Source organism: Balaenoptera physalus (assembly GCF_965194825.1).
Source record: "Balaenoptera physalus genome assembly, chromosome: 6".
NCBI classification, from domain to species: domain Eukaryota; kingdom Metazoa; phylum Chordata; class Mammalia; order Artiodactyla; family Balaenopteridae; genus Balaenoptera; species Balaenoptera physalus.
In genome coordinates this window covers 98720728-98743096 of record NC_138885.1, presented here as the reverse complement: position 1 = coordinate 98743096, position 22369 = coordinate 98720728, and the positions used below count along the sequence as shown (strand labels likewise).

General features: G+C 39.9%; 1 protein-coding gene across 1 annotated transcript; it reads left to right on the top strand.

The window, feature by feature from the left end:
- The first annotated feature begins 310 nt into the window (after positions 1–310).
- LOC309663341 (cyclin-Y-like protein 1) lies at positions 311–21710 on the top strand. Its single transcript, XM_082467280.1, has 8 exons — positions 311–596; positions 4474–4574; positions 8121–8156; positions 10357–10408; positions 11381–11500; positions 15319–15485; positions 18768–18930; positions 20803–21710. The coding sequence occupies exons 1-8, from the start codon at positions 474–476 to the stop codon at positions 20917–20919; spliced, it is 879 nt and encodes a 292-aa protein (XP_082323406.1). The 5' UTR covers positions 311–473; the 3' UTR covers positions 20920–21710.
- The last annotated feature ends 659 nt before the right edge of the window (positions 21711–22369 follow it).

Sequence of the window (22369 nt, the reverse complement as noted above, 5' to 3'; positions counted from 1 at the left end):
GCAATTTCAAGTTTTCATTTGCTCCTGAGTTTTTATCACTCCCATCAATTCCTTCTTCCTGTTTTGTTTTGTTTTTTTTTAAAGCATCCTTATATTTTATTTGATTTATTTATTTTTTGGCTGCATTGGGTCTTGGTTTCTGCACGTGGGCTTTCTCTGGTTGCGGTGAGCTGGGCCTAGTCTTTGTTGGGTGCGTGGGCTTCTCATTGCAGTGGCTTCTCTTGTTGCGGAGCACCGGCTCTAGGGCGTGCGGGCTTCAGTAGTTGCGGCTCATGGGCTCTAGAGCGCAGGCTCAGTAGTTGTGGCGCATGGGCTCAGTTGCTCTGTGGTATGTGGGATCTTTCTGGGCCAGGGCTCGAACCCGTGTCCCCTGCATTGGCAGGCGGATTCTTAACCACTGCGCCACCAGGGAAGTCCCATTCCTTCTTCCTGTTTTGATCTCTTACTTGTTGGGGGCTTCCCTCAAACGCGTGATGGTCCTTGGCTGTCTGTTAAGATCTAATTGGAAGCATCACTTGGACAACTCGTTAACTGATGGGCCTCACTGCAAGGATTTGGGGACCACGCCTCTGAACTCTGAGCCTGCCTTGGGTTCTGTAAGACAAACTGGTTTTCTTGTTCCTGTCCTAGTCAGTCTCTGTAGGTACCAAGGTTGTGCTTCCTCTGTTCTGCCATGTCAGTTACCACTCCTTTATCTAGTCTTTTCACCTTTCAAACATTAAAAATCATTTGCTGTTTATCCTGTCTTATGTATAGCTTTTTTAAAAAATGCCTTTAATTCTAATGAGATGATATCTGAAAGAAGGGGGAGAGGAAATAGATTTGTGGTCAGTCTACTCAAACTTAGATTTATTCTTTGAATATAGGTTCTGAGTTTGAAGTTTAATGCAATATAATTAACGATATTAATTCAGACAATATTTTTGATTATACCTATAATTAGAATATTATACTTTTCTACTAAGGCCTTGAGTATGAATTCTATTCAAACCACTCACCCTACCATATTGTCCATTAATGTGCAACATAGATGGAGTATTACAGACTTTTCAGTGAAAGTCATTGATTCTTAATAAACGTATCCAAAACTTGTGAAAAGGGGGAAGAAAAAAGTGAACTTCAGCTTTATCCTCTTTTTTTTTTTTTTCATTTATATACTTTTATTTGGGAATGTTTAAATCAATACAGAGAAAACGAAATTTCAGAGACAATGAATATCATTAGTTTGGATATCATTACTTTATTATAAAAGAAACACGGAAATTATTTACAGGATGAAAGATTTCAGAACTTCAGTGGCAGCTTCACGTGATGCCATTGGGGGAACGGGCAGCTTCACGTGATGCCATTTCAATAGTGACTTATTTTAGTCGACATATTTTCCAAGAATATCACCATCTCTAAATAAGAAATAATCCTTGTCATCTAGAACTACTTTGGTGCCTCCATATTCTGGGAGAAGAACTTTATCTCCAACTTTCACACTAACTGGTTGAATCTCTCCACCCTTTCCTTTAGAGCCTGATCCAACAGCTACTACCATTGCTTGCAATACTTTTCCTTGCGATTTTTCTGGAAGCATAATGCCTCCTTTGGTTACAACTTCGGGTGCACTTCTTTCAACTAATACTCGGTCAAAGAGGGGAAGAAACTTTCTAAATGCCTGTCCTGCCATGACTCGGGTTGCCGCACTTCGTACTCTCGCTCTCTCCAGCTTTATTCTTTTAATGGGTTAAAATCAGAGGCGGTAGGCACAATGGGAAGAGTCATTGGGTGGGGGCAGGATTTCAACAGGTACTTGACCTTTAATGATAAGCTTTGAGGGTTGTTACTTACTAGCCTCCTAGGTATGATTATTTTCTAGTCTTCACCATTAAACCTGCAGTCTACTAAGCAACCTTTCCCCTTATAAAGATTGTAAAAGTCCATGTATTTTGTCCTTAGTGCTGAATGAAGATAAATACTCTTCTTCAGTGACCAATTGAAATAATACCTATGAACATTAAACTGTCAGTAGTGTTTTTTGCTACTTGTTTGTTTTTTTTGTATTTGCATTTTATACCCTTATGTGTGTCAGTGCAGTTTATTGAGGTTGTGAGCCAGCAATGGTAAGGCTTTAATCATAAAGGACAGTTATCTTAAATTTTCAAGCAAGATGAGAGGAAAGTAATCTGCTGGCAGCTAACATATCTAGGCTTTGCTCAGAGGCTTCAATTCTGCCATCCTTTAGTGAACACTAGATGCTGGAAAGTTTGAATAGTTTCAGGAGTAGGCCTGTGGAAGTGTTTCTTTTGTAGGATCGAGCCAGTAGACTGTAAGTTGCTGATACAACTTAAATGAGCCCCCATAGGACTATAGAGCACATCTAATTAAAAATTTTAAATGTTTTAGCAGTAATATTTCCAAAGACAAATCAATATACATTCATAATAGGAAAAAAAGTTTTTAATAGAGGAAAACAGGATAAATAGCACCCAAAGCTCTACCAAGTAGTCTATATTTTGGTACATTTCCTTACTGTTTTTATTCCCCTCATATATATAGATTTTTGGTCAGCATTGACTTTTATTACGTGTAGTGTATGTCATATTATACCCTAATAGTAGTGACCTTAAAAGATAACCTGCTTCGTTTAGAATCAAAGTATTTGAATGAGTGAATTTTCATTTTTCATGCTGTATCTGTTTTTTGAGATTCTAAAATTACACATTAACCAAATAGCTTAAGGACCATATCAGAGTTTTAGTTTAAAACATTTCTAGCTTGAAGGAGAAATTAGTCTTCCAAATAGTGATACTGTTTCAAATATGTTACATCTAGAACTTTTTGTTAATAAGGAATAAGTGGCTTTGCATAAAGCATCTGAAACAAGCAAAATGGTGTTTTATATATGCCATTTGGATATTTCTGATTATTGGATACTGGCAATTTTTATTTAAATGCTCTGTATTTTAAAAAGCATCAACTAGATTTTCTCCCTGCCTCACCTTTCATGTATTTGTGGAGGACATTGATGGGAGAGTGTGACAGCATGGTGAAAACTATTTTATATGAATAGGAGGAAGGAAGGCTCATCTGAATTAGTAAACAAACAAAAACCAAAAACCAAACCCAGCTTTAAAATTGTTCGTATTCTGTGGTATTAAAGAATGCTACTCTTCCTTCCAGTGGCTTTCAGTGATTGGGATTTGGTTATTGGCCTTACTTTAAGGAAGAGAGTTGTCCTAACATAGTTTAGGCCATTTTAGTATTTGACTATTGCCGTGTTCATGAGCTCTTCACAAATAAATGGATACTTCTAAAGTGTTTTAAAGATAGCTCTAGAGGGTCTCAAAAAGTTCTTTGTCACCTATCCAACACCACTGTAGATAAATTGTCACGAATTTGTACCTTTAGTAAGATTTACCTCCAGTTGTAACTGATCTTAAGTAATTTCTCAAACACTTGTCGAATCCTAATTTGTCCCAGATTCTGTGCTCAGTAGCTGGAGGTAGGAGAAGAATCTTCCTAACCTGGAGAAGCTTGTTTACTTAAGAGGGTGGTACTATGCAAGCAGCTGAGACCATGGAACAGTTGGTAAATTAGATGTGTGAGTGTGCAGAAAGTGAGAAGTTTTGTGGTGTGCCTGCTGGCAAAGGGATCCTAGAGGCAGATGGGATCAAGCTTGCTGGGACAGGAGGAAGAAAAAGGCATTGCAGGCAGAGAGCAGCATGGGTGAGGCAGGAGTGTCAAATAACACGTAGAACAGAATTAGTACAATTTTGAAATGAATGGCAAGTATTCTCTGAGGTTCTCACTTGAGTAATGTCATGGCAGTCTTACTTAAACATGAAGTGAGAAGTTAAATTCTCAGAGTTGTTTTATCCGTTTTTTTTGGATGCGAGAGAATCTTTAAGCAGTACCTTTTTGTCCTCCAGATAAGGAAATTGAGGCCCAGAGAGACTTATGGCCCCCAGCTTTTTAGTGATAGAGCAGCCCTGGCATGCCCAGCCTCTGATTGGAAAACGTTTGTTTCGTCACACTGTCTCCTGAACTAATACATTTATTATTGGTGTTCATTTACTGCAGTGAAATGCTCCTACATCGGTATTATATAAAGCATTACGTTTTATTGTAGTAAATGAATAGAAATAGGAAATCTCAGCTGCATTTCATTGCTTAAGGAAAAAACCCTGAAATCTTATTCTAAACTTTTTACATTATTATAAAGGTAATTTATAATAGGTGCTTGCCAGGTTTGATTATAGGTACTATATCAAGGCAGCATTTTATAACCCATTTCTCAAAGCTCGTCTGTGGAAGTCAGAGTATAGAGGTTTCCCATAGAGCTGCACATGATATCACACTCAGGCAGTTCATGGAGTGTAAGAAAAATCTTAATGCTTTATCGTTTGACATTTTAACCAAGGAAAAACACACACTTGATAGGTTTAACTTACTGTGACATTTTCTTCTATTTCCCTTCCCCTTCAGGTATCTCCAGGGCAGCTTACTAAAAAGTATAGCTCATGCTCAACAATATTTCTAGATGACAGCACGGTCAGCCAGCCTAATCTTAGAACCACAGTAAAATGGTGAGTACAAGTAGGTTACCAAGGGCTGAGTGACAGACCCCCTTATCGCTAAAAGCATCCTAGCCATACATAAGTTCATTCATTTGAATTGTCCTTTTCAGTGATCAGGTTAAAAAACTGGTGTCAACTATAGATTGATTTCAAGGACCTAAATATGAATTTTCAGTTTCCATTTTAATCTTAGAGCGCATGATAGAAGGGAAAGCCAGTTAGCAAATAAGAAATCCCAGAAATCTTTATTTGACGCGTTTCTGTTGCTAAGCCATTGTTGAACACAATGAGAAAGAGAGGTGCTTTTGATTGGCTGTTTCTAGAGACAATTATTTCTGTATGAGTTGTAGTCCTCAAACAATGTGCACTACTTTGGAAGCTGCTCTTAGAAGAAGGAACAGCTTGTCCCCTGCTGGCACCAAAGCGAATCTGCATTTAAATTTAATTGGAGTTTGTCAGATTTATCCCACTGTGCATTTTTTTTTTTCCTGCACTCTTTCTGTATGAAATTTTACTTCTCCTTCCTGTCCCCCAAAGAGGGGGAGAATATATCAAACCAGTCTTAAGAAATACACACTCAAGCTTAATTTCTTTGTAGATGAAATTTGTTCAACTGAGGTTTTAACTTAATAGACACATTTAAGTTTTGTTTATATATATAAATATATCTCCAACACACTGTATCACTCACAGCAGAGAACAATAAAAGAGGTGAGGTTTCGGAAACATGGCTGTGGTCAGGCTTATACTTAAGGAGACACGAACAGTGTCATGATGATGGAAACTATTCTTTAATTTCTGGGAGCACCTCATAGTCCACAATTGGAGATGCACTTTCAAAACACCCTAATGATGAACCTTTCAAGCTTATTTAAGAGAAAAAAACCAAACGGGATGCAGAGCTTCTTGCCTCCTCCCTCGCGGTTGTCCACGAAACATTAACATCTCCTTAGGATATGAATGTTGATTTTCCAGAACACAGTTTGGGAAATGCTATTTGAAAATATTAATGTCCTCATCCTTAATTTTATTTGTTGTCTTAATTTTATAAGCTAATTGTATTTTTAATTGGTTTTTAATGTGCCAGCTTTCTTTTTAGCTATTTAAATTCTCAGTAACTTCTACTTTAATTAAAGACAGCAAGTTCACAGTCATAATAATGTAACTTTCCTCTCTTGCTTACAATAATAGTTGCAGTCAAATCATGTTTCAGCAAAAACTGAGCCCCATCTCTAAAGTCCTGAGTTTGGGCACTTATCACATAATCACTGAATGTTTTTCTTCAGCCAAGACACTGAATCTGTGGGTACAAAAACCACTCTACTTTGGCTAGAGTCGCAGCTTCTTTTGAATTCAAAAGAGTCTGATGTCCAGTATATAATTCAAAAGTACTTTGAAGGTTAACCTTGCTCAGGGACTTCCCTGGTGGTGTAGTGGTTTAAGAATCTGCCTGCCAACGCAGGGGACACAGGTTCGAGCCCTGGTCCGGGAAGATCCCACATGCCGCAGAGCAATTAAACCCGTGCGCCACAACTACTGAGCCTGTGCCGTAGAGCCCGCGAGCCACAACTACTGAGCCCGTGTGCCACAACTACTGAAGCCCACGCACCTAGAGCCCGTGCCGTGCAACAAGAGAAGCCACCACAGTGAGAAGGCCGCGCACCACGACAAAGAGCAGCCCCTGCTCTTGGCAACTAGAGAAAGCCCGCGCGCAGTAACAAAGACCCCATGCAGCCCAAATTAAGTAAAATTAAATAAAATTAAAAAAAAAAAAAAAAAGATGAACCTTGCTCAGACAAGAAGGTTTCATCCTTTTTTTTCCCGACCTAGTCTAATTTTTGGAAGTACAGTAAATTTTAATTTGCTCTCATGAAGTTTTAGAAATGATCATTCATCACATTCATTATTGGTGAAATAAAGGTTTACTGAGAAAATTAATAGGGCCAATTGGCTTTTAGGAATGATTTTGAAAATGTTTATCATGGGGTTAGTTTTCAGTGGGGTAGTTGTTCTCAGTGGGGTAGGTGAGCCTTATTAGAATCACTTATGCAACTTTTCAGGATATATGTTTCTGGATGCACAAAGTCCACCCGCCTGCCCCCGCCTCCAAGACACAGTGTCTGTGTGTCTGTCTGTCTGTCTGTCTGTCTCTCACCCACGCACACACACCTGTTGACAAGATGGGGAATGATGTGAAGCATGATTATATGGACAAAAGCATCCCGAGTGATTCTCCGATCTTAACCCTAACTCATTCATCCCTAAACTTTGCTGCACGCTGCAGTCATCTGGGGATCTTTAAAAACAGTCCTGATGCCCAAGTCATACCCAGTGCCGGTTAAATCAGAACATCTTGAAGCAGAAGCCAGGCAGTTTTTAAAGCTTCTCAGATGATCCCAGTGTGCAGCTGAGCTTGGGAGCCACTATTTGGTTAGAGGGCAGGAGAAAGAGAACTGCTTCTGATAATTAGTGGGACCTTAGGTAAGTCAGTTTTAAGCCTTGGTTCCCTTATCTGTAAAATGGGTTTTTTAATTAAATGTCATCTACGGTTCAGTGGTCCTTTCCATCATAAAACTTCTAATGCTGTGATTTTAAAATCAATTTGAAGATGAAACTTTGAAGCACTATAGAAGTATCCATCTTTGATGCTAACGGTGTTACAGGCCTTTATACAAGTGCTAAGATTCTATAGACCTATTCTAAAATTCAGATTTGCCTTCCCTCAATTATTTTGAGTTTCATTTTAGACACTGAGAACAAAGGGGAGCATATAACTTAACCAGAGAACCCCTTTGTTGCCTAATATACAACATCTGTGAATAACTTAGGAATATAGTAACTTAAAAAAGACTACCTAAGGACTTGTATCTATCTGTTCGTTAATACTTTATTTAAAATAATTTGGAAATACCTGTCATTAATAGGATACTGTGTAGTATTATGCTGTCTTATTAGCACTGCTTATTTCAGGATAGCTAGACCTATCATCAGTTTTGTGGCTATAAAATTTTGCTATTAAATTTTCTAATAATTATGTAAAAGTGATTTGAAATCATTTTGGTATAGAGCACTTTTATTATTTACTTTTAGGGAAATAATGGAAAACGGATGGGGAGGTGGATAGCGAACTAAATCAACTGAAATGCAGGGGCTAACAAAAAAACCACACCCACACACACACCCCCACACACACACTACTATATGGCTTAAATTTAAGCATGTGTATAGATAGATATAACTTGTACAGGACAGAAGGTTTTGTGGGTAGAAGGACAAATGACAGGGGAAGTATGTAATAATTTATATATTATAATAATCAACCAAAACATGCCTTCTAACAGCATATCTAGCATTTTGGGTCTCCTAATTTTGCTAAAAGCTGAAGAACCTAAAACAAGGGGGAAAGCACCCATGTGGTACTGTTCTGAATTCGAGGATTTCGGGGCCACTGGGCCTCTGGAAGGTCTTCCCTCCTTGCTAACCCCTTTTTAAAAATGTCTTCAGGCCTGATATGATAAAAATCAGTTATTACAATGTATTTTTTTTCCTCCACAGTATGACCTTAGCAATATATTACCACATCAAGAACAGGTGAGCTCTTTTAAAACCTATCTTGTTATTCCAGCTAATTAATTTACAAGGTATCAAGTTTAGTGTTAGGTAATAACTATAGATGTTACTGGCATAAGCTTTTATTATTAGAGTGCTTTTATTACAATATAGAAGTGAATCATTTATTTTTCTCTTAGGACCCTTAATTCTTAGGTTACTGAGCATCCCAAAGAGTATTTGTTTATATGGGTTATATTGATAATTTACTGTATTAGAAATTGAAATTGAGAATTTAAAAAATTAAATCCATTGTATGTTAAAACAGGGTTTGCCTTAGCACTATTGAAATTTTGAGCTAGATGATGCTTTGTTGTGGGGTGTCGTCCTGTGTGTTATAGGATATATAGCAGCACCCTTGGCCTCTACTCACTAGATGCCAGTAGCACCTTCTTCCCTCCACATTACGACAACCAAAACTGTCTCCAGCCATGGCCGGAAGTCCCCTGGGGGACGAAATCACCCCTGATTGGGAACCCCAGTGTTCAACATAAGTCATTTTTTTTTTAATGAAAAATAACTATTTTCCACAACAAAAAATATTGAGAGAAAAGTATCTCCTCAATAGAAGACAGCTGATTCTCATATCTATTCTGTCTTCAGTCATTTGTTTTGAAGAAACAATATGAAGAAGATCCAGCCGCTTGCAGATATATAGTTGGAAAAAGGTGTATTTTTAAAGCCTTCAGATAATTTGGTATATTCTTTGATACTGTACCAAAAGTCTGCATGTGCTAGTTTCTTAAATTAGTTAAAATGGAATTCTAAATCATATCAATGAACTTGTAATAAATACTATGTTAAATTAATACCCATTGATCTGTCATGCATACTGAGTAGATCTTTTTACCTGTACCTGACTTTATAATATTATACATTGGTCATTTGGAAAGTATTGGTTCACATTTCTTTAGACAGTGTCAAAAACTCACTTTTGTTAGTATCACCACCAGTCTTACCAGAAAAGTCTTTTAAGTGTTGAGAAGTTGTCAAGTTCACAATCGAAGGTAGTTTTCCAAAACTCCTGATATTTTTAGCTTGATGGCTTGAATTTTATCATTGGCAACAAATAACTTTAGAGTTATTTTCCTTGAAGTGACAGGCTCACTTTGTTCATTTTTGAAAGAATGACTGTGTCAGTTGTACATTCAAATAACGATGGTGTTCGATGAAAAAAGTGTTTCAAATAAAGATGGTGTTCTATGAAAAAAATGACTTACCGCCAAGTCACAAGTGCTTTTCCTTAACACAGCCATATTTCAGTATGTAAAAGTGCTTAATGCATGCTTTCCACTTATTCAGAATATTAAAAAGAAGGACCAAGGTTTAAGAACACTATTAATTTTTACTCTTTTATCAAGGATGTTCTTCAAGCAGATTTTTTAACTGCAAGTGGCAGTGAATAATTGAATGACTTCTAATTCAGTTTGGTACCACTGCCTTGATTCATGCTCAGAAACCAGCAGTTTTACCCACTTTTGCTTTTATACATCCATAGCAAATGTCACACAATGTGAAGGGCAGGTAGTGTCTTAGTATTCTTATAAAAGCAGTTTTGACCTCTTGGGCCTCCTGAAGGAGGGGATAGGGGAGAATCCCAGAGGCCTGCAGACCACATTTAGAGAACCGCTGTTCAAATGAGCGCAGTGTATTAGTGTGGTGAAATTTTAAATTAAAAAGCCTGGTTTCTTTTAAAATAAAAAGACAATTACATTTTTAACTCAAACTATTTAAAAGAGACAAGAAGAAATACACAATAAGAATATAAAGAACTAAAGAGAAAAAAACGGGAAAAAACCATGAATCTCATATTCACATTGATTGAAGTTAGAAGAATTTATTGCCCACCACCACTGCTTCATAATATGTTCTTGCATATTCCAGTGTGAGGTTAGAGGAGTGAAAATATACTGGTTTACTAGCATTGCCTGTTAGGGAGGGTCAGTGCTTATAGAGGCAACTCTGGCTGGTTGTTGTAGAAAAGATTTCACAGAACGTGATGTGCTGAGTAAAAATAGGTCAGGAAACCTTTCTAAGGGTGGAATCCAGGAGAAGAATTTATAAAACTGTTTGCTTCGTTGAAGGTTAAGCTTCCTCTACCCCTCTGTCTACTCCTAGCAGATATTTTACTAAGATAGTAACTCCTGAATTAATTTTTTAAATGCACATTCTTATTTTATAGAGATGCAGATAGATCCTTGGATATTTTTGATGAGAGATTACATCCACTCACAGTAAGTGTCAGTTTTATTGAAGTGGTATTTTTCTCTTATACAGTTGTGTTTATTTCATGCTGATTTGCTTTGAAATTAATTACTAGAAGAAAATTACTTCCTCCAGCTCGAAGTCAAATTCATCTTCCTTTAAGTCTTCTTCCCCACGCCATGTTGTGTCTAGTCATTTTCCCGAAGGCGTGTTGTATAAGGGGTTGATGGATATGAACCGAGTTGCACTTTGTGTGAATAGTGAGCAGGTAAGTAAACATACCCAAGTAACAGAAAATGTATCTTTTTAAAGGATGATGTTCCATAGCATCAAACAATATAAATATTTGTAAATAAACCTAATATGATAAGGCCTCTAAGAAGAAAATTAGAAAACTGTTTAAATTTTAAACGAATTAAAATGACAAAGTTTTAAAATTCACTTCTCCGGGTGCTCTGTGGCCACACGTGGCTGGCGACTGCTGTACAGGACAGCACATTCTTAGAGCCTTATGGTTACAGGACACTGGAAATGTGTTTTCAAAGTTGATTACAGAAAAGTATGACATATGGTGATCAGCAAGACTTTTGAGCCTAAAAATATTGGGTTGGCCAAAAAGTTTGTTTGGTTAGTGAATATATTGTTCAATAAAATGCTTGGTGAAAATGAAAACTGTGTCTTTTATTTTTACTTAAAACCAAATGAACTTTTTGGCCAACCCAATAGTTTACATTTGGTTAGAATTCTGTGGGGAGGAACGTGGAAATACATAAATTTTCTGCGGTTGTGCCTGTATTTTTCTTTAATGAATGGTGGTGAGTACTGGATCACTGTGGTATTTTAGGATCCCATTGTTTATATTTAAAAGACTACAAGACATGTCACCCAATCAGAATTATTTTAAGGGGCACGTGGGCCCAAGTGTGAAGACTGCTATCTTAAGGGTACTTTTAAGTATTTTTCTTCCGTGGATACTTAAATTGCATTTTTTCTCCCTTCAGCGAGAAAAGATTCCAGAGGAATACTTCGAGCATGATCCTGAACACAAATTCATTTACGGATTTGTTCATACTCTTTCTAGTGCCGCACAGCTAACTGCTGAAGGTGCAGTAGTAACTTTGGTAAGATATTTTTTCTTTCATAAAGCATCTGTAGAAATTTCTGTCTTGTACACATGGTATGGTCCTGTTTTTCCCAAATGAAAGTAGGTTCCTGAAACGATCATTAGAACTTTATTCAGAGAAACCTATCAAAAGAAAGTAAAGTATACACATTTGAGCTTTAATCATCATTATGATTTAAAACGTTGCCATTGTTTTTCTCATGACAAAACAATTGCTATTAAAGGCAGCAGGAGAGATTTCTGGTTTCTCCTTCCACACCTGAGGGGACACACGCACGCACAGTGCACACACGCACACACAGACGACGCGTGTGGTGGTGGTGGGGCGGGGCAATCACTGAGCGCTCTGGTCCACAGGCAGAAACAGGTTCCGGGGAGTTTGAAGCTGAGTCCCAGACTGCACTGCCTAGGCAGTTCTGATGTGTGTCCTGACTGAGAACTACTGCCCTCAGTTCTCTGTTCCTTGGATAATGGATAATGGTGTTAACCATCTCTGCTGTCCTCTTACTGCCTGCATGTGAAGTTGCCCAGGACTAGGGTGCCTGTAGGACTTCAGAAGGCTTTACTCTAGTTAGCCTGCTAAGCTACAGCTGTGTAAGGACCTTTTTGTCATCCATTCCTAATTCCTATGGTAAGATTTTATCATTTGAATAATAAATCATATTCAAGTGAGAGGTAGTTGGGATTGTTTTACTCCTCCCTATAGCAAACCTGTAGGGGGCAAAGTCAGCTGCGTGGTCTGCAGGGAAGGAATACTTAGGCCACTCACTGCCTGCTCCTATCAAGGCAGAATTTAGGACAGGAGGCTTGTCCTTTTGAAAAGAGACCCCTCAGTGGGTACTGGATCAGACACAGGCCTTTTCTTGGAGCTACAGGCCACTTGGAGTGCTTAGCACATGCTTGAGAGAGGCAGGAATGGTGCTTGCATATGGAGAGCTAGGAAATGCAGGAAGGAGAGTATTTGGGTTGGAAGAGGGGCATTTCTTTGTAGACAAGTTAAGCTTGATGTACCTGCGAGACAGCAGAATGGCAGTGTCTAGTAATCATTTGAATATATGGGATTGGAGCATGAATCTGAGCTAGAGGGAGGGAATTAAGTGTAGCTGTTCAAATGCAGAGAAAGTATGTAAAATAAAAAGTGGGTAGAAGATAGATCCTACTAGGGACTGTCAGCACTTAAGGGACAGATCCCCAGAGGAGTGGCTACAGTGGTAGGAAACCCAGCAGAGAACCCTAAGAGACACCAGGAGAGGTTCAAGAAGGAGAGTATGGTCCAAACGCTAAATGCTACCAAGAAGTTGCTCATGTCATAAATACCATGTCACTGAATACCTACTCTGTGTCACTTTTCTACATGTGGGGGGTGGAGGAGAGAACAAGTTGGATAAATAAAGTTCTTGCCTTTATGGAGCAAGTGTGGAAGACGTAAATTTTTTTTTTTTTTTTTTTTTAATCGGAGTACAGTTGATTTACAGTGTTGTGTTAGTTTCAGGTGTATAGCAAAGTATAAGTGTTTTTTTTAATGAGTGTTTTTTAAAAGATGACTATTTCAAATGGTGGTAAAAACCATGAAGAGAAAGCAAGGTAAAGGGATAAAGTGATTAGAGGGGCTTACTAGAAAGCTCAGGAAGAGCCTCTTTAAAGAGGTAATGTTTGAACCCAGGACCTGGCTGAACTGAGGAAGATCAGGTACGCTGGCATTACGGGCAGAGGGGACAAGTGCAAGGCTCTGAGACAGGAACTTGTTCTGTGTGTTCAAGGAAAAGCAAGGTGGCCATTGTGATCCGAGCGGGGAATGAGGGAAAGGGCATAGGTGATGAGGTCACGGAAGGACAAGGCCGTACCGCACAGGGCCTCGTAACTTGCAGGCCATGGGAAGAAGGTATTTGTTTGATGGGAAACCTCTGGCAGATCTGGAGCAGGCGCATAAAGTACTCTTAATTGAAGAGGCTCTCCTGGCTGCTTTGGGGAGAACAGACTGTAGTCTGTTGGGAGGCAGAGAAGTTAGGCAGTGGCAGCGATACAAGTCAGAAGTGACAGACAGAAAAGCGGTCAGGGTACCAGTGAAGGTAGAGATAACAAGAAGTTCTAACAGATTGGAGCAGGATACACTCAAGTGCAGGTTTTTGGTCTCAGCGACTGGGCGTGTGGCAGTGCTCTTTCATTTATGAGGGAAGGCCTGGGGAGTGGAGCTCTGGGATGAAGAGCTCTGGGTTGTTTGTGTGAAGGCACCGGTGACCACGGCAAGAGTAGTCTCTGTAGAGTGGTAGCAGCAGGAGGCTGACTGAAGTGGGTTAAGGAGAGGATGGGAGATGAGGAGCTGGCCTCAGGCCTGAGGACGCCGTCTAGGGGCAGTGGGGGACAGGCTGGGGACATGGAAGCATTCACACTGGAGGAAGCCTCTGACAGAGAGGGAGAAGTTGTTCAAAAGGAGACTAACTGTGGGCACAGTGCTCTGCAGAAGTGAGGTGGGATCAACTTCATTCATAGGAGAGTTAGCTTCAGTGAAAAGAAAGAAATCTCGCTTCCTCCGAGACAGGAGGGCAAGTGGGATAAATGAATATCGGCACGTGTACCAAGTTTGCCAGTACAAAGGTGAGAGGAAGTTGAGAGATTGCCAGTGTCGTTTCAGTGCCTCTGATGAGTCCCATAAAGTAGAGAGTTGAACCTTGCGGGGAGAGTCGTTCTTAGGGTACTAGAGAGTGCTGAGTTCTTTGGGGAATGGGAGCCGAATTTCACTAAGAACATATAATCTCAATACCCGTGTTTGAAAACACAGTAGAGTTTGGAGGGCATGGGCGAATCTGAGCTGTCAATCTGATAACCCTTCAGAGAGTAAACAGACTCTTTCAAACTGGACATTTTTCTTTTTGTCAAATGGCATATACACTCTTCTACAGAGGTAACAACAAATCACAGCTTACCTCTCTAATCTTTGCTCAGCTGTTAACTCCATCCAGTTCTTTGTAGGGTAGACATTTGATACATGTAAAAGAAACCATGAAATCATCTCACAAACCGGCAGGTTTAGAGGAGCCCCAGGGATACAGACACAGGCAGGTCTTCCCACCTTAAAACCAAAAGAATTGACTAAGCTGCAGATTATGTAAGACAGAAATGAATAATGAAATGATAATGGAGATGTGAAAATTGGGGATATGAAAAGGACTACCCTTTGTATGCATGTGTGTTCCTTCAAAAGGCACTAAAATATGGGAATACTTGACAGTTGTAAAGCCCCTTTGTACTGCCTGTCCTGCTGTGCCACGCAGCAGCCACTGGGAGGCTCTCTTGACCACCAGTTTTTATCTTCAAGTTCATGCCACAAAAGGACTGGTGACTCTGAAGAGAAGGTAAAGATGTGCTCAGTCTTACCAGAATTTTACACACTCAAGCGTTATGTAAAATCGCCATGCAACCACCACCAGTCTTGTAGTTAACATTGCACGTGATAGGCACTCAAGCATTTACTGAACAGTTGAAGTCGACACTGGGCTGTATGTGCTGCCCTTGACAAGTGGGAAGGTAATAATACAATGCGTGTCTTTAGAATGCCCTTTGCTGAGATGTCCTTTCATTCCTGTGACCAAAATTGGGTTGGAAATTCACACGGGCAGAGTAGAAATATCAGACTCACAGAAATATCTGACTTACAACTGTGACCTGGCCTCTGGCCTTGGCTTGGCTGAGCAAAGTCTTTGTAGAACCTAGGAATAAAAGGGGTGTCAAAAAGAGATGAAATCTGTCATTCCTAACAATTCTTATCACAGCACTTAAACTGAACGAAAATCAAAGATCAGTGCTCTACTTTTGCAGGTTTACTTAGAAAGGCTTTTAACTTATGCTGAGATCGACATTTGCCCCACTAACTGGAAAAGAATTGTTTTGGGAGCCATTCTTCTTGCCTCCAAGTTTTGGGACGATCGGGCTGTATGGAATGTGGACGACTGCCAGATCCTCAAGCACGTTACAGTTGAGGACATGTGAGTTTGTAAGGTTACCGTGAACTTTCTAACCATTTTCCAATACCTCATTTGCTCTCATAAAGTTTACATTTTTACGAAATGTTACATTTTAAGAAAGGTTACCTTGTGCAGAGAGCTGAAATAGACATAAAATTACAGCCTTCTTTCTATCTAGCTGTAGTATAACAATTTGTATTTCCCCTCATTCATTGGTAGGTCTTGATGTGTTATTGTTGTAATATTCTGCTTGAGAAATTGAAATTATTTTTCTGGTGGTTTTTGCCAAACATTTTACAAGCTCACTACCAGAGCAACATGGTACAGTAAGTAACTTGACAGCTTTCTTAAAGCTGTCTACCAGGTCCAGTCCATTTTTAAGGGGCACATGCCTGGTCTTTGAAGCAAGTGGCCACTGTTAAGGTCTTAGGGCCTCTAGACTACTGACAGGTTATAATTTCAACCTGAGTCACACATTGTGTATTTGCTTTTGCTGGTCTTTTTCTCCTTTTTATCTGAGGTTCTGTTGTTACAGAAACTATGATGTACAGGTAGCCACATATAAAGGTTTCAGATCCCTGTGTTCCTGTCTCCTCCCCTAAAGTCTGCTGAGTTAGGAAACACCTACCTCTCAGGTCGTCCGGGAAGCATCCCTGGGGCCTCACCCAGGGCACTCAGCAAACACAGCGGCACTTTGTGGGGCCTTGAGTTAACTAGGCAGGTTCTCCTCACAGATGGCACGCTCACATTGGCATGAAACGCCAGGCTTCCAATCTGGCTCTGGTGAAGGGCCCCAAGGGTGGGAAGCAGGATGAGCCAGAGAGGTAATTCCAGCAGACTCTCGAAGTGCCCGCTTGACAGTGAACCTGTCTTTGTGGGTGGCATTCAGGAAAATGTGAAAGGACACCTCTTGATTATATTGGACAGCAGCGGCCGATCAAGATGGCAGGCAGGGGCAAGAGTTTGTTTTTGTTACCTTTGCCCCTTACCCTAGATAATTCACAATTACCAAAGTGCATATTTACAGCTGAAGCGAGGAAAGCTGTGACTAAGAGAAGGGACCAGTGACTGTCAGTAGCTGTCAAAGTGGCTTTTGGTGAAAATGCCCACTTTGGTGATCATGTAAACCAGGTGGTCGTGGTGATATTGCTGGTAGCAATCTTAGCAAACAGTGGAACAGCAGATAATGAATTTGAAATGAATAGAAGTACTTTTGGAAGTTGCAGAAACTAAAGTGACGTTGACCAACACTATCATCAGTCTTTGAACTGGTCCCTTGAAGGAAGGAAAATTTGTAATCGTGAACACCATCCCTGCCATGATGGCAGCTGAAATTTTCTCAGAATCTGCAGCTGAGCTGACTGGGGCTCTGGTTCCAGGTACAACATCCGAGAACATGCAGGGAAACGTGTGGGTGTTCATAGACATTGAGCCCAGGAGCATTGGCGGCACTGTCCAGCTATGAAGAAACTAATTCTAAACAACGCTTTTCTGTGTAGAACGGAGAATCACCAGGAGTTATGTTTATAATAGGCTGCTTTTGTTTATGATCTTTGGGAGTTGGAAAGCATTACAACAAAGTGTTTAATACACATTTGTTTCATCCCTCTGCTGTTGACTACTATTTGTAATGGTCTCATTTTGAGTCTGAATTGAAAAATTGCTGTCTATCAGCTTTTCCTTAACACTTTCTAACATCTCTGTGTCTTGTTAAATATATATTTCCCTTCAAAAGAGTAAGTTAAACTGAGCAGCTGCTGTTCAGACAGTTTGCTGCGCCTGTAAGTGGTAGGCTCTTCAGCCACCTAGCCATTTACAAACAGCAAAAAACACAGAAGATGCATATTCTGTAGGCATAATGCTTTTCTTCAGTGATTAAAGCTCTATTAATAGACATGTTAATCCTATGAAGTACTGTATTTCCACACAATTAAAATGTATTAGTGGAGAAAATATAAAAGGGATAGTGAAGTGCATTTATTCCTGTAGTAAATTAAGTCCTGATTAGCTGATTATCAAAACATTATCTGATTTACATTTCTATAGACTTCTGGCCGTATGAACAGGAAATTAATTTTGGAAGTAGGTTCAGTTAGGTTTAAAGTTCAACAAATGAGAAACCTCATTTCTGCTCATACTCTGCTCTCCATACAGGAGAACATGGAGCATTTGTTGATTTATCCAATGGATAAAATATTAACACTTGAAAACCAAGAAACCAAATGTATGGTAAAATAAGCCACTTGCATGTTTGTTTGGGTATTTATCATTTTTATCTAATCAACTCTCTAAAGTGATTGCTGTGAAAAGTGGTAAGATTTACTCTAACTTTATATTTATTTACTTAAACATTTGGCAAGCAAATGGCTGGATATGGTCATATAGCAGAAGCCTGCTCCCAGCACTCTACTTTCCCACTTCATTGAATTCGCCCTCTGTGGGCGTGTGCAGTCTGTCCTGGCAAGGGGCGGTAGGTCTGAACATTCTGGGCTGCTCTCCTAACACCGGGGGCAACAACTGCTCTATCAGAGGTCGTATCATAAAGTGGGTTTAGCCTAGCTGAGACATAATCTTACTGCCTTCCTAAGCTTAAAAAGTGCATCCTGTCCTGTCATGGTGACGACAAGTCACCCTAGTAAGGTTTTAAGGTGAACAGAAACTTGCATTATGCCCTTTGACACAGCCCCATGCACGGGGTGGGGGTGGGGGTGGGGGGGATTCCCTTTCCCATCGAATGTAGCTTATTTATTTATTTACTTGAGATGAATCCTTGTTGCCTCAAGAGTTTTCCCCCATCAGAGATAATAGCAGTGGCTCTCGATGGATCCATTTGTTGCCGTGGTGATGTGCCCACTCCTTTTGTTGGCTCATCTCTACTTCAGTAAGCCCCTTCCTGTCACCAGCCCGGTGAAAATGTCTGCAAGTTCTTCAGAGCTAATAAACAGCATACATCATTCCTTTCAACTGATCACTAGAGCGGGGCCTCGTGAGTGAGTGTGGAGCATGAATCGTACAGCTGCACTAATGGAACTCTGAAGAATGAGCCCCTGAGTCAGCAGCATGAGTGCATAAGAGGGCCATGACCTCTTCCCCCTTGTCCCAGACTCAAAGTGCTGGGACGCAGAAAGGACCACAAATAGCTGTACCTTGTTTGAACATTAGGGTATTAATCCAGCTGGGTAGCCATTATTGGTTTCAAAACAGTATTTAGAGCCATCCTAGTAGCTCAGAATGGTATTTTTGAAGATAGCCCAGTTGACTAAAATTGTCCTGTGTTGGTTTTGTCTTCTCCTCCTCCCCCAGGAATGAGATGGAAAGGCACTTCGTGGAGCTACTTCAGTTTAATATTAATGTTCCTTTCAGTGTGTATGCCAAATACTACTTTGACCTTCGCTCCTTAGCAGATGACAACAACCTGAATGTTCTATTCACTCCTCTTAGCAAAGAAAGAGCACAGAACTTAGAGGTAAGGCTGTGAAATCACTAACTGGGGTTTTCTGTCAGCCACCGAAGCCACACCTGTAGCTAAATTATATTAAGCATTGATTAGGAAAATGGAAAGCTGTTAACAGTTTGAAGAGCTTATTGACCCGTTGGCATCATATTTCCTGTGTCTTTTATGGTTTATACAGGGATCCCACATTATAAAAAAAAAAAATTGTCTCTTCTGTAACCATAATTCAGAATACTTTCAATCATATTTAATCTGTTCTTAATGGTTTTCCATTTGAACCTCTACACTTACATATAACCATACATGAATAATTTCTTAAAATTGTATCCCTAATCAGATGTACCTACATAATCTACTTACCACTCTTAACTGTCTTTTTTTTTTTAATAATTGATGTTTTGGGGCTTCCCTTGTGGCTCAGTGGTTGAGAATCTGCCTGCTAATGCAGGGGACACGGGTTCGAGCCCTGGTCTGGGAAGATCCCACATGCCACGGAGCAACTAGGCCCGTGAACCACAATTACTGAGCCTGCGCGTCTGGAGCCTGTGCTCCTCAACAAGAGAGGCCGCGATAGTGAGAGGCCCGCGCACCGCGATGAAGAGTGGCCCCCGCTCGCCGGAACTGGAGAAAGCCCTCGCACAGAAACGAAGACCCAACACAGCCATAAAATAAATAAATAAATAAATAAATAAAATTGAAAAGTGTTTTAAAAAAAAAAAAAAAAAAATTGATGTTTTGGACTATTTCTACTGTCTTGATATTTTTAATAAATAAATAAATGTATTTATTTATTTATGGCTGCATTGGGTCTTCGCTGCTGCACGCGGGCTTTCTCTGGCTGCGGCGGGCGGGGGCTGCTCTTCATTGCGGTGCGCAGGCTTCTCATTGCAGTGGCTGCCCTTGTTGCAGAGCACGGGCTCTAGAGCGCAGGGTCAGTAGTTGTGGCGCACGGGCTTAGTTGCTCCTCGGCATGTGGGATCTTCCCGGACCAGGGCTCAAACCCGTGTCCCCTGCATTGGCAGGCGGATTCTTAACCACTGCGCCACCAGGGAATTCCCTCTTAACTGTTTTTTACTCAGCTTGCAGTTCGTGTGTGTGTGTGTGTGTGTGTATGTGTATCACAGTTCAGTCCCATGAGTTTATTAGACAAAGCATCCGTGGCTAACCTGAGAGACCTATACTTGGAAGGTATAATGTGGATTCAGACACTGGATATAGAAAGTACATGAGTTTTTAATATAAATGGTAACGTACATGGAACAACGTAATACTTATGGCTTATGATTTTTGGTGGGTATACAGCAAAATTCACAACTGAAATGAACACATTTAAAATTGATACTTTCTCTGGTACCTTGGTGGTACTTTAGAATAAGATGTTTTTCTACCATAATTTATGTGCAAGTGAAATAGCACCTTTCAGCGCTTGTCATTAGACCTCTCCTACCTTCAGCACATACCTACCTGATTAAAATTTTCTTAGAGTATGTAATAACTAATGAAAACTGAAGAGAAGTTGAATAGCTGAGTAAACACTGATTTTGCCCAAGTGTATGTCCATTACGTTTAAGGATCACGTGTGTAGGTAACAGATGATATTGCTATTAGGAGCCTATCATTAGGAAGCCAATTTTTAAGTAACTCTAAGTTATTAGGGCAAGTTACCCCTTGCCCCAGCAATCTAATCATAGCCCTTAAAGGTTATTACCTTAGGGAACTGTCAGTTAGTGTAGATATCAGCTATCCAAAGTAGCAGTAACTATGAACTATCTAAACGAATGGAGATGTGTGGCTTATCAATGATGCTTTTTTTGTTTTTTTAAGGTCCGAACATTTTTTTTCCCCCCTAATTATACCTATGTTCTACCTGATTGACTTTCCTAGGCCATTTCCAGATTGTGTGACGACAAATACAAAGACGTGTGTAGAGCTGCTATGAGAAGGTCTTTCAGCGCTGATCATTTCATTGGTATTCGGCGCTCCAATGCCATCCTCTCTTAAGGGAGAAGTGAGGGGTTGTAACATCATAAACCCCTCGAAACAAAGACTGGAGAAATATCACCTCTCCTGCTCAGAAACCAGCAAAGTTAGTATTTTCACCTTAAAGAAAGACATTGAATTCAAGAGACTCATGGACAAGCGAAGATTATGCTCATAGGAAAGAACGGGACCTCGTCAATGTAACACGCTCTTCTGTCCTTTTTATTGTAAACAGAGTTACAAAAACCACTCCAAAGCTAAAAGCTCCCAATCCACGCACAGATATCTGCTCCCAATCCACGCACAGATATCTGATAGCTGTGAGCTATGTGACGTTTTTTAATTAATAGTTTAAATTTTTAGACTTTAAAGACACTAGCTATATAACTTCTATGTTTTTCTTACCTCACTGTCCCATACTGCTGCATATTCCTTTAGAATCAGTGCAGTATTACCATCAAAAAATGGGACTCCAAAAAAAAAAAAAAGTAAAAAAACAAAAAAAGAAAAAAAAAACAAAAAAAACAAAAAAAAAAACAAAAAAGAAAAAAAAAACAAAAAAAAACACAAAAAAAAAACAAAAAAAAAAACATGGGACTCCTAACAACTCATAAAGCCAAACTTCGGAACAGACTGTTGTAGCATCGTTAGGTTTTGCAGGGTTCTTCCTCCCTACTATATCATTGAAGCTGCTAGTCATTATTGGCAATCAATTTAAACCAAAAAGCTGCTGAATAACACATGTCATCCAAATTCTTTGCAGGCAGTACTTATTAGCATATTAGCATGTTTGCGATCATAAACAGAGAAAGTAGGTTATTTCCTTCTATTGGGTCCGTGCTGCATTTCTTGTTAACTATAATGGTGCTTCTGATTTTGTGATGATTTTCCTCTTTGTTATATACTTGTGTTAAAGGATATTTTCATAATTCCAGCCAACATGGTGGTCCAGTAATTAACAAGCCGGTGATGAAATAGAAGGTGTCCCAAAAGTCTTAGAACAATTTTAAGCTTTAATATAGTGTGCTTGGATACTCCAGAACAGTGTCGCAGAAGTATAAATGCTAGACTGGCAAAACATCACTTGAAACTTTAATCGAATTTCTTCTAAACTCATTTACTTTTGTACATTTTAAACATTAAGCTTTTATTTTTTTATTTTTTATTTTTTTAAATGAATTAATTTATTTAATGGCGTGTTGGGTCGTTTCTGTGTGAGGGCTTTCTCTAGTTGTGGCAAGCGGGGGCCACTCTTCATCGCGGTGCGCGGGCCTCTCACTGTCGCAGGCTCTCTTGTTGGGGACACAGGTTGGAGCCCTGGCTTGGGAAGACCCGTGAGCCACAATTACTGAGCCTGCGCGTCTGGAGCCTGTGCTCCGCAACAAGAGAGGCCGCGATAATGAGAGGCCCGCGCACCGCGATGAAGAGTGGCCCCCGCTTGCCACAACTAGAGAAAGCCCTCGCACAGAAA